At 38.9% G+C, this 13,023-nt stretch overlaps 1 protein-coding gene across 3 annotated transcripts in view; it reads left to right on the top strand.

Annotated features, from left to right (window-relative positions):
• Positions 1 to 11,203, top strand: part of ATXN7 (ataxin 7) — an 86,708-nt gene extending 75,505 nt beyond the window's left edge. For all 3 annotated transcript variants that reach the window (XM_064723771.1, XM_064723770.1, XM_064723772.1), the window contains 7 exons: positions 82 to 344; positions 1,078 to 1,160; positions 2,884 to 3,149; positions 3,557 to 3,755; positions 4,630 to 4,751; positions 5,032 to 5,983; positions 7,110 to 11,203. In XM_064723771.1, the coding sequence (XP_064579841.1) occupies positions 82 to 344; positions 1,078 to 1,160; positions 2,884 to 3,149; positions 3,557 to 3,755; positions 4,630 to 4,751; positions 5,032 to 5,983; positions 7,110 to 7,127 (1,903 nt within the window). In that variant the 3' untranslated portion in view covers positions 7,128 to 11,203. The remainder of the gene's footprint in view (positions 1 to 81; positions 345 to 1,077; positions 1,161 to 2,883; positions 3,150 to 3,556; positions 3,756 to 4,629; positions 4,752 to 5,031; positions 5,984 to 7,109) is intronic.
• The last annotated feature ends 1,820 nt before the right edge of the window (positions 11,204 to 13,023 follow it).

Below are 13,023 nucleotides of genomic sequence, written 5' to 3'. Positions count from 1 at the left end.
GATCAGAGTGTTGTTAAATAATAACATATTTTAGCTTATTTTTTTTCCAATTTTTCTCTCTTTGTTTTTCATAAATAACAGTATGACTCCATCTGTCAAAGTGGAAAAGATTCATCCAAAGATAGATGGTGCCCAACTGAAAGCTGCTGTTGGTCCAACTTGTTCTACTACTGTGAGTTCCTCAATAAAGACTGGCCTTAATTGTCCCTCAATACCAAAGCCACCCTTGCCTTCCCCTGGACAGATACTGAATGGTAAAGGTCTTCTCTCTGTGCCTCCATTTTTGGAAAAGAAACCTGAAGAAAATACGAATAATAGGAAATTTTTACATAAAAGATTGTCAGGTAATTTTTAAAAATTATTATTAGCTATATTTCTTTTAGTAGAATATATATAGGGAAATAAGTTCCAGAAGTAACTTAAAACTCCTGTAATACTGTAAATTGTTGTAAGAGTTTTTAAATATTATAATTTATATCTATAATTTGACAGACACTTTAAGGATACAAACACCTTGAAATTGACTTTTCCTTTCAGAAACCTGTACAGATCTCAAACGCCTGTCAGTTCTTACAGTTTTAAAATTACACTCTTTTACTATCTCCAAAAATTTTAGTTTCCTTCTTTCTATATGGAAGGTCCAAATGTACACAGAAAACAGAAAAACTAGCACCTGATAAACTGAAAAATGCAAACTCAGTCTGCTCTTTACACTTTTTAACACAATTATTGTAAGTATTAGTAGAATGGTAGAAAAGTTCTTAACATCAAAGCCAACAAGCAAAAATCCACCATTTGTTTGCCACAATCCATAATGGTGATCTCTACTCCTAACAGGGAGCATCAAATCCTCCTTTGAGGACACTTACAGGTGTTTGTGGACTTAAGATCTGTATTTCAGCACCCCATAAGCTTGCTGAGAGTGTAGAAAAATTCATTTGTATACTTTTATTGTGCATTTTTATATGTACTGTGTCATATTTGTGAAGTTTCCAATATGATTAATTTTATGATGAAACTAAACCTTAGTATTTGAAAATGTCTTTTGCTAACTTTTCAATACTGTGTCTTTGACAGAGAGAGAATTTGATCCTGATATATACTGTGGTGTCATTGATGTGGAAACCAGGAAACCTTGTACTAGGTCTTTAACATGCAAGGTAGGATATCTGAATCAGGATATGATTATCTGAAGCTTTTATTCAAATTCTTGGGAAACATGATAAAAAACAGAGAACTGCATATTTTGCTGTTAGTAATTACCACTGTAAGTGGTACCTCTCAAAACATGTTGCTCAGAACCAAAAAGAAATTGGTTTTGAAGTTCAGTTAATTATTTATTCAGAAAGCATTTCTCAAAGTAACCTGGAGATTTGTATTTTTGTATAAACCCTTCAAACATGGGTGTTGACATGGAGCAAACTGTCTCTCCACATGTAGGTAGCAGGGGCAGTGTGTTCCTCTTTTTTGGGGTAACCTTCCAGTTGTAGATCATGAATTTTAAAATTCCTCATAAGCATTGAAAATATTCCTAATGCAGGATTTAAATCATTCAAGCTCTTCCCTTCTCACACTCTTTCCTCTCCCCCCCAGCAGTCTGCAGCAGGTTCTTGGTAGGAATTTGTGTAAATGCTAATGCTGCTGGTTGTACTGCTGCAGCCAGCTCCTGAAAGAGCCATGGAGCACACCTAGAGGTCAAACTCTAAATTAAATAATCATAAAAACTTTCAGTCTGACAAAATGGATCCTCTGGCTCCAAAACCCTGGGGGGACACAGGGCTGTCACTTGCTCCCAAAGAACCAAGAATCCAGATCTCCTGCACTTGTGAAAGATTTCAGTCCTTTCCTGCAAAGCAGCTCTACCCTCAGTTTGGGAAAGGTCTGGTAAATAAACCGCCTACAGAACAAAGGTACATGAAGCTGGCACTAATGAGCCAGAGGAACTGAACTTGAACACATTGCCCTTTTGGAATTACAGAGGGGAGGAAATTGTTTTGCTAATAGAGGAGGGAAAAGCTGCAAGGTTTTACAAGAGATATAGGCAAATCAAAAGTGAAAAAGAAAGAGTAAAAACATTTCTCAGGAATTCTTTAGAATATACTACTCATAAAATGACTTTTGGAATTGCTATTTGTGTCTGAATTATGTGACAAAAATTTTTACCTACTAAAAAGAACCAAATCAAATCCTTTGTGCCATATTAAAAAGGTATTGTGTGTATATGGAACACCTCTGAATTTAACAATTCAGAAAAATAGCTTCCATTTACTTCACCTTACTTAGAATTGGTGCCATTTATACACATACACATCTTACTGTCTGTAGTGTTCAGGACACTCAACTTTGAGTCCTCCCTGACTCTGGATTCTGCTGGATATTTTGAATTCCTCAATATCTATTTGATTACATTAGTTTTCAAGGAATATATTAGTTTATAGGAGGCAGCACAGTACTTTTCTAAATATTTTTCAGGTCTCCCATTAGAAGTCTGATTTTAAACATTATTTTGTTGAATATTTTTTTAAGTGGAAGTAAATATTTTCTCTTCTTGATTTTGCAGGAGTTGGCAGTTGAAATATCAATGTAAAAAACGGTTTTTGGTTCTAGTCTTAACCTTATTAAAAATTTGGCAGTTTGGTTTTTAAAAAGAAATTTGAAAGATGCCTTTTACCAAATTGCTGGGCTAGTTGTTCTGTATCAGACAAGGATATAATCATCCACCAAGCAATTTTAAAGTTTGTTTTCTAAGTCATATTTCCATTTGTTTACTAAACCAGGATTGTGATGATTTTCTCTGTTTTGGAGCTCTCTACACATGTTTTGAGTGTTTGACTTGCACAAATGTCATAGCCTGGGATTAATGATTTATTCCTGGTTCTGCAGACACATTCCTTAACCCAGCGGAGGGCTGTACAGGGTCGAAGAAAACGATTTGATGTGTTGTTAGCTGAGCACAAAAGCAAAACCAGGGAAAAGGAACTTCTTCGACATTCGGATCATCATCAGCAGATGCCCCCTCTCAGGGAACCACATCCCTCACCTACTAAAACTTCCCAGGAGCTGCACCAAAATTCTCATGGAGTTACTCTTACAGAATCAAAGCCTTTATTACCTAATAAACCCAAACCTCACCCCCCCAGTCTTCCAAGGTAAGGAAAATCTGCAGATGCAGTGGTATGAAATGAACACTGGGAGCTTGATAAGGGAGTGATATTGATCTGTTGGATGGGGCAGTGTGTTTGCTGCAGGCCTGGTGCCTGTCTGCAATTAGCAGTTACCTGCTGAGGGTAACTCCTGGTCAGGAGGGAGTAGTAAAACTACTGTTTGGAGTAGTAAAAGCTGACTTGCAATCAGTGGAAGTGGTTGGGCAACAGTTGGGCAATGCTGCTTTTCCAGGGGTACCACCATACTCTGTGCTTGCCCTTGGCAGGTTACAAGGTGGACAACACCAGGGATCTCTTAATTTAGGTTTCTTTCAGTAATAATAAGCACTTAAAGGGTGGAATTTTTAACTGGACTGGGTTCAATAACACCTGGTTACTGCTTGCCTTGCCAGGCCTCCAGGCTGTCCAGCCCAGCACAGTGGAAATGCCCCCAGTGAGTCTCCTTCTGTCCACGAGTCCCCACACCCTCCCTTGCCTGCAGCTGAGCCAGCATCTCGGTTATCCAGTGATGAGGGAGAATGTGATGAAAAAGAAGAGCCTGTTGAAAAACTGGATTGTCATTATTCAGGTCATCATCCTCAACCAGCCGCTGTACGTTTGCAAAGTTAACCTCAGTTTGTCTCTGGCTCTAATTGTGTAAACAAGTTACTTTGGGGTTTTAGGGGTGGTTTTCTGTGAGGTGTGTGATACTTTTTTTCTTTTTTTTTTTCTTTTTTATTTTTCCCCTCCCTATATTTTGAGAAAATTATTTTGTGGCCTAGTAGGCAGTGAAGGTTTAACTAGTTACAAAATAAACATGCTAAAAAAATGTGTTCATAGCTCACTTCCCCAGTCTAAAAGAAAACAAAATGCCAGCATACTAAAGATGAAATTGCTAGCTGCTCTAAAGGGCTGTGGTTTTGGAATAAGTAAACAGTGTCTTTTTGGTGCAATTTTCTTATTGGACTCCCCTGTCCACACCCACATACATTTTTTACTCAAGTTACCAACATCATGTTAAAGATAGCAGTAAGGTATTTTAATATTTAAATTTTGACAAAAGTTAGTTAGTATAACTAAAAGCAAATTTATTGTCCTGGATGTCAAATTATATTTTTTTCAGAAACAGACTTCTAGCTGATAGCTGGTAGGTCCTCAGAAGCAGATGTTATATAAATATGTGTCTGTGTGTATAATGTTTATACATAAACAGACATACTGCTAACCTTCTCTGTTTAATCAAAGGATTTGATTAAAGTTAAATTTGACTTCTTCTATTAAGTATGGGTGCATCAGAAGACAAGAAAATTCTCAATATACCAAGGCCAAAAATTTTAAATAGTTGTTGGGCCACAGACATAAAAGCTCTAATTTATGTTTTGATCCTCTACTTAAACATCTAAAATCATATTTATCATAAACAAATTGTTATTCAGAGAGTTGTCACTGAAAGCAGAAAACACCAATAAAAATCATGTCTTTTCAGTTTTGCACATTTGGTAGTCAGCAAATTGGAAGAGGTTATTACGTCTTTGACAAGCGGTGGAACCATATTCGATGTGCACTTGACTTCATGTTGGAGAAGCATCTGAATTCACAGATGTGGAAGTGAGTAGAAATGAAAGAGTTCTTATTCTTCTTGGTGTTTGTAGAAGTATATAACCCTTGTGATTCTAGTTAGAGAAAGTAATCTTGTGTTCCAACTGAAGGTTGATGGTTTGTGCTTTATATTTTTTGCAACAATTAACTATCAGTTTAATATAATCAGAGGCATTAATCAACCCTAAGATACAACCATTTTCAGGTAGCATTATTAGTATATATGGGTATTAGTCTGAAGAATGGTGGCTATGTGAGGTTTTAGTTTTCTTTTTCTATTCACCTGCAGGAAAATTCCTCCAGCATCCAGTACCACAGCATCAGTCCGTGCCCCACATCGGACAAACCTGCTGCCTGCCTCTCAGCACGGGGTCAGTGCAGCAGGGTTCCTCTTGCCCACCACGGTTATGTCATCGCCAGCGTTGGTGTCTCCTTCCTGCGTGTCCCTGAGCAGCAAATCGGTGCCATCCCACGGGACGACGCTCAGCGCCAACCCCGCTGCTCTGGGTGCCGTGGATCCCGTCTGCAGTATGCAATCAAGACAAGTGTCTTCTTCCCCTTCAACACCTACAGTGCTTTCCTCTGTTCCTTCACCTATGGCCAGCAAACCTCAGAAAATGAAATCCAGCAAATCTTTTAAACCTAAGGAATCTCCTGCTGGCAGCGGCACCTGTAACAGCACCGGCAGCGTCAGTAGCAGCGGCGGCTCAGGAAAGAAGCGTAAAAACAGTTCCGCACTGCTCGCACCTTCTCATTCCACAGAGTCCTTTAGAAAAAACTGTGTGGTTAACTCTGGAAACTCTGGGACCTCCTATCATCCCTCAGTGACAGCTTCGTCCCACAGCGTTGGCCTCAACTGTATGACTAGCAAAGCTAACTCTGTTAGCCTCAAACATGACCAATCAGGGAGGGGTCCTCCGAGCGGGAGCCCTGCAGAGTCCATCAAGAGAATGAGTGTGATGATGAACAGCAGCGACTCCACGCTCTCCTTAGGGCCCTTTGTTCATCAGTCTAGTGAGCTGACTGTAAATTCACACAGCAGTTTTTCACATTCACATACTTCCCTTGACAAATTAATAGGAAAGAAAAGAAAGTGCTCACCTGGTTCAAGCAGCATCAACAGCAGCAGCAGCAAATCAAACAAAGTTGCCAAATTGACATCGGTGAACAATGTTCATGCAAAACACACTGGTGCAATCCCAGGGACGCAAGGACTGATGAACAATTCTCTGTTTCATCAGGTAGGAAGTCTTGTCTCAAACTAAGCCAGCATGAAATGCCTCCTCACATGCTTATAATTCATGTCTTCTCTTTAATATTAAATAGATAGCCAGTTGCAGATCCTGCTCGAGTAAAAGGTAGTTCTTCTTTTTGTCCAGTACTCATTTTCAGTGTTTTTATGGTACATTTATTCAAGATATTTATAAATGTTCTGAATAAAAAAGCTATACTTTAGGAAATAAACTTTATATGGGATATTTCAAATTCCTTAGATGCTGTTGCCTGTGAATTGCTTTCAGATAAAATTCATTCCTCTTATTTTTAAACCATAATTTTAAAAAATAATCTTGCCAGCCTGCCATGGAACTGAGCTATGTGTCTCAGCCTGACTCCTTGTTTCTTTGTCAGGAATAAATATTCTACAAAGTAGAACATAATGATGCTGATAACAGAACTGTGATACTGTGATAAAATAAGCCTATTATCCCAAGATGTCATTGACTAACTTCTTAGTAATAATGAGATTAAATGTAATAAATCAGATAATAAACCTTTTTAGTTGGTAAGGCAAATAGATATGCTATAAAGGAAGCAGATCTCATGAGTATGTAAGATCTCATTTTAAAAATTAGTTTGGGGTTTTGATTTTTTTTTGAAACAAATCTCGCTGGAAAAGTAGTGCATTCAGGATTAAAAATCCAAGAAACTTTGTTTTCTCTGCTGCTAAAAACTGAAATCACTGTAGCTGGAGAGCCAGGAGGTCAGTAAGAACTTTTTGAGAGTGGTTTCTTAATTTTCAGTTTCAGCCACAGAGGAAGATTTTCACCTTTTTGTGTGTTTACTTAAGAAAAAAAGCCTTCATATGGCTGAATTTATTTTTGGACTTATGTAATAATTACTATTTCAACTATGCAATATAAGTAAAAAAGCAATATGATTTGTGTGAACTAAGAAGGAAAGCATGCTTAAAACCATTACAAATTCGAAGAGGTTTAGCTGAGGATTTTCAAGTCTCAGACAGACCAACCTCAGGTTATCAAGGTTGCTTTGTGCCTGAGATTTTCCCCCAAATTTGCTCTTGTTAGCCACAAAATAAGTTTGTTTTCAGTGCCTGCACTGATGGTTCTCTCTTTTCTTGCCCCCAAGCCAAAGGCCCGTCCCTGATAGCTGAAGGCACCAAGGTGAGAAACAAACTGGACAGTTTTCACTACAAGCAAAACCTCCATCTGGATTTCTGGACTCCAAGATGCCTTGAGTTTTCCCAACTTCCCATGGTCCTCAGGTGTGGAAATCTACTGGACTGTCACTTAAACAAGGAATTTCCCTGAAGCCATGTCTGTAGCAGTGAATATACTAGAAATGGACACTGGATGAAGTTCAGCCACATAATTGCTCTTATCAGTGTTAACAGTGGTCTGGACTGTTTGCTACAAATCTGTGAGATTTTCCTTACAGGAGTACATCATCTTGCCACTATTTGACATAGTTTGGCTGGGCAAAGGAATGTTTTCTGGGGGGAAATAAACATTACTGTGGACTTATTTTTATACTGATGGTGTCTTTTGTAGGTGATAGCTAACCAGACAGACACCCTCAATGGAGAGGACCCCGTGACAAGGGGAAAAATGTGTGAGGCACAATGGAAAGAAGCCCTCAAGAAGGGAATATGGCTTTAGTGTTTTTATAGCAATGTTCCTTTAATGGAATATAAAAAATAGCACAATTCAAAAAATAGTCTGTTTTGCCCAGCCTTTTGCAGGTAATTTGGGATAAGAAGCTATCAGGAGTTTAAAACAAAACAAACCCAACAAAACCAGAAAAACTTGTTTGAGGCCACTGCTCAGAAAACAAGTATAAAAATGCCGTATTTGTGTGATAAAAAACCTATTTTCTATTCTTTTGAATGAGATTTTATTGTGGAAGAAAAGTTAATTTTGTTCTTTAAAAATTCCAAAAAATATCAAACAGACAAAGGCAAATAACCTCTAAAACTCTATGCCCAAAGAACCTATTTATTGACCTATACTGTATACCACAGGCCTTTGTTTTTTTTAAAAGAAAAACTGTATTGATGAAATTAGGCTGGATTTGTCTTCCTCTTCCAGCAGATAAAATTAGCCCTTTTAAAAATGAGTTTTTAAAATATTTAAATATTTTTTAACAACCATAAAAGTCAGTTTCTTTCTGCCTTGTTTGTGTAACAAAATTGTTGATGTGTGATGTCTTCTACCACTCAGTAAGTTTGGGTTTTTTAGTCAAAATTCTGGAATAAATGCCAATTTGACAGCAGAATTCACTGTGAAGCACTGGTTTGTGCATCACAGTCATCCCAGACCCACCCAGGCTTTATGAGCATGGGAGGCTTTACAGTTTTATATAACCCAGCCAATTTTTATGAAGTATTTTGTCTTGCTTCAAAACACCTCAAAAATGAATTCCGCCAAAGGGCTCATTGTATTATGGTTTGACTCATCTGGATGTTTTTGTTACGTTTTTAAACATCAGGTAAAGGCTCAAAACTGACTAAACTTTTATTAAGGGGGCAAAGCAAAGGAAGATGAAATCCTAACGAAGAAGATTTTTATTTTCTGCCTTAAAGGGGCATCAGCTATTGCTGAGAAGAGACAATCTGAGCCTGTCCAGCTGTTCACGTAGCCCAGCCTTCTCCCCGTTGTGGTGGCAAGTAGTAAGTACATCAGGGAATCCAAAGCCACTCTGAGTAGCAGTTGCTTAGTTGTTTACCTAACAATGCTTTCAGTTTCTCCTGAACTTCCTATGAAATCATTGTTATACAGCAAAACAACAAGAAGCCTCTATGCAGACACTTTAGCTTTGAATTGATACAAAAGATCTCACTGAGAAAGCAATGTACTAGAGACTCTTATTATGCAAACTTTAAAAAGAAACCAGTAGACAACTTTTCAGGAACAAAAGGATTCGTATTTAATAGGATGCCCTGTTGAAAGGATTGTTAGAACTGCAATTGGTTTAATGTAAAAGGAACCAAAGTGAATTGCTTCAAAAAGAAATCCAAGTGTATTAAATCCTGCACGTTTGGAGAGAAATCCATGCTCTGATGAAAGTCCCTGGGGCAGAGCTTCCACTTCAGGATAGCATCAGTCACAAGTGCAATTTGACTCTTGGTAGAAACAAAGGAAAAGGAAACAGAAATTTGACAAGTTTGTGATTGAACTGTCCTCTGGTTTTTAAGGTTCTGTTGATCTGAAAGCAAAATGGCAAATTTGTGCTCCTTCAGTAGCATGCAGATGTGTACAAAGTGAATTCCTGATGGCTGCTCCTCCAGAGCCAGTGGGTGCAGCCACCTGCACCATGTGGGCTTGAGCCACTGGAGCAAAGAATCCGAGCATAAATTCTGCCTGCCCTAGACCTGCTCTAAATATTATGTTTTAGATCTTGGTTGTAAGCAGAACATTGTTCCTGAAGCTTTTATTGTCACATAGTTCTTACTGTAAATAATTAAGGAAGCTTAAAATTAATTTTCCTTGCAAAATTGAATTTGCAGTGGCTGGGTTGTTTCTAGACAGATTTTGGTATTAATTTAAGAGATACAGTTTTTATAGTCTTTCCAACTTCTCGTTATGACTCCTGCAGTTTTCTTAACCTAAAAAATTGCTGCAATGATGAACAAAGAATTATACAAGAAAAAAAACATACTTTTGTATCTTTATTTTGGAATTTCTTGTTCTATTATAAATATTGAAGTATCCCTATTTCAGAAGACATATTTTGTTAATTGATTGTACATATTTAAATATGTATTTTTGCACAGGTCTTTTTTTCTTATATCCAGTTTTGGTACAATTGAGATCATCTAGTATTTATTTATTAATTAATTAAAAAAAAAAAAGCAAATACCTTTTTATAATTTGAAGTGGTTCACTGCCAAGCCAATAGTTAACATGCCTACTTTGCAATGTAAGGGATGCCTCCGTTTTGTGAAAGCTGTGTCCCTTTTCCCTGTCCTGGGAGTGGGTGGATCCACGCCGAGGATGCCGAGCCCGGAGCCCTCGTGGTTGGTGTGGCATTGATTGCTTCTCAGTTGCCTGACTCCCAGCAGATCCATAGCTAAGTGACACACTGCTTCTCTTTTTTTAGTGTTCGTGTGCGTGTGTGTGCGTGCGCATCCGTGTGGGTCTCATGTGGTTTCAAACTAACGGAAAAACTGAAAGTGCCTGATATAACTAGTTTTAAGCTTGGACTGTTTAGACAGCTTCTCCTTAAAAGACTTGAATGTTCAGTTGAAATTTTGGAGCTTGCTTTTTCCACCTATATATAATATATATGTGTGTGTGTGTATATATACACACACACATGCATATATCTATATATCTGAAATTAATGAGATGGGTTGATAAAAGAAAGCAAATTATACTGGTAGCTTTTGTAAAATCTTTTAATTTGAATACCTTCTGTTGGAACAATCCCATTGATAACTCATATTTAGTATAATGCCAAGAGTTTGAAATATGGTTTTAACCAGCAGTTTATTTAACTCATTTTGGGGAGGGGGGGAGCAATATTCATTAGTCAAATAATTTAGAAAATGTTCCAAATTGTTGGTATTCCAATACAAAGAAAAAAACCCTAGTAAGTACCTCTTAAACCATGAAAAAATAAAGATGTGATTTCCAAATGACATTTCTAAGGCAGTTGTCTTCCTGTAAGAGTTCTCTTGCCAAGGAATCTCTCGTCTTTTACTCATTCTGTCCTGGAGGAGGGAATTGGGCTTAGAAAGATTCTTAAATGTTTCACTGTTCAGCAGAAAATAATCATTTTTACCTTTTGTGCGAGATATTTTATGTTTTAAAGATAATTTTGAAATGAGCACTACATAATGTCAATGTGAATGTAGGCCTTGGAAGCATCTTGCTCGGTGTTGAGCCTGGTTCTAAAAGCAATCTCCTGTGTAAAATGTGTGAATAGTTTGATAATTTGTATACATAATCAAGAGCATCTGATCAGCTGAACTCTGTGTTGGCTGCTGTATAGTACATGAACAAATGTCATGGGATAGAAAAATTACTTTGGATATTTAAAAGAAAAATAAATATATAGTCTATTTGTTTTGTAACAAGTTTCTGTAAATAAAATAATTTATACTATTTATAAGAAAAAGTTGTGCTTTGCTTCATGAAAAAGATTAGTTTGTTGAACAAACATGTTACTAAACAAGGCAATAAAATTAGGACTTTTCAATAAATGAGGTTGGTTGCATGGAATATATTATATGTTTCTGCTTCATTATAAAATCCTTCGCTATTAAAGGAAAACATTATCTGTATTGGTGCCTATGTGAACTAATTTCAGAGAATTGGATGTGGTCAAATTCTCTCACTGTCCCTCAGCATCGTGAGTCAGCCCGGTAGGTTCAGAGCTTCCCGTCCTACAGGGGGCTGGTACCTGGCTTTGAGCAGTGCCTGTGTCACCTCTGCAGCATTTTCCTTCTGTGCAAAGGACCTTCTGTTACTTAAGGTTCACACTTCATATTATTTTCTAATCAGAATAATGAGCAGCAGCCTCTACAGCCCCAGATGTGGTTATGTTGAGTTGTCGTGTTTCCTGGATTTTTTTCCTCCTAAAAGTGTCTTCTGTGTTTTCACAGTTTGAAGTTCCAGTGTGTGGATTCAGCAGGTTAAGCACTCCTGCAGAGCTTTTCTCTGCATGTGACTCGGGACTCGTGTGTTGTGGGCGATTTCGGAGCAGTTTGTAAAACCAGTAAAGCTCTTGTTACTGGGACAGGACTTCAGAGTGACATCTGTGGCAAAGCTTCCTTTATTCTGTCTCTATTTTGTTTTGGTTTTTTTCCCCTCTTAAAACAAGCTTTTCTTAATATTTAGAATAAATGCTGCAAGGTACCAACAGGGTTCAGACAACAGGCAAGTTCTGCTTTATCTTTTTATAATAAGCACCTCTAGTAATTCCATGTTTACTTTGTGCTACTAAGTATTTCAATTTCTTTTTTTGTCTTGCCTTCTTGCAAATCCTTTTCCTTCCCAGTATCAGTTTTTACCACCTGTGCCATCCTGCACGAGCTGCTGGGGCTGCAGCTGGTTCTGCAGAGCTGTAGCAGTGACCACAGCCCGGAGCGCGTGGGAGTGCAGAGCCCTGAGCTTGGCATCGTGTTCAGGCAGGTTCGTGACTCTGCTCCAACGCTGAAGGAATAACTCTGCATTTTACTGCATTTCATATGGGGTTCAGTGTCCTCTAAAACTGACAAGGTTAAGGAAGGGAAAAGTGCATTCACCCTATGTAACCCTGAGCTCTCGGGGCTCTGTGGAATTGGAGTGTTCTCCCTCTCCCCTTCTTTGCTGCATTTGGTGCAGTGCAGTGCAGGGAGCCCTGACCCTGGGGCAGAGCAGAGCTGCTCCTTGGCTTCTCTCTCCTGGTGACTCCACTCACTGAAGGAGTTAGTGATGAAAAATGGTTCTGACCAGGTGCTGAAGTGGAACTCAGTAAGCACAGATGTCCCTGAACCGGGTGGAAAAGCTTCCCTCCATCAGTGACTGCCTCATAGGAAAATACTCCAGTTTATATTGGGGACAGTAACTTGGTGATGTAGGAAACTGCCAATGCATGCAATGCAATGAAAGCCCAGGGTCAGAGGTTCCCTGTGTGTAGGGTTTGTGTATCTGTACATCTTGTCAGTGCCCTTTGCATTTGGTATCAAAGCTGGGGAGCTGTGTCCCGGGAGCCCGAGGTTGTTCGGCTCTCCCTGGCGGAGCAGCGCTGGGCTCAAAGGCTGCAGCCAGTCCCTGGCTGTGCTCGCAGCTCGGATCGGGGTGCGGGGTTGGCCGGCTGCCCTCGGGCTCTGCGAAGGCCGGAGCGCCGCTCCGTGGGCGCCTTGTTTACACCGACTACCAACACAACCCAGAGCAGGGCTTGCCCTGGCTTTTTTAAATGCAAATTCCTGCTGGTGCATTATTATCACGTTCTGCTGCAACAAATAATCAAACGCATGTGGCTTGTAGGATCCACCGTGGGACTTTTTTTTTTGACTGGATGCTTTTTTCAGTGCGTTGGCTCAGAGCTGTGTTAGCCG

Source organism: Zonotrichia leucophrys, chromosome 12, assembly GCF_028769735.1.
Source record: "Zonotrichia leucophrys gambelii isolate GWCS_2022_RI chromosome 12, RI_Zleu_2.0, whole genome shotgun sequence".
Classification (NCBI taxonomy): Eukaryota; Metazoa; Chordata; class Aves; order Passeriformes; family Passerellidae; genus Zonotrichia; species Zonotrichia leucophrys.
The sequence above is the reverse complement of the archived record's forward strand: the minus strand, read 5'-3'. Positions and strand labels throughout refer to the sequence as shown.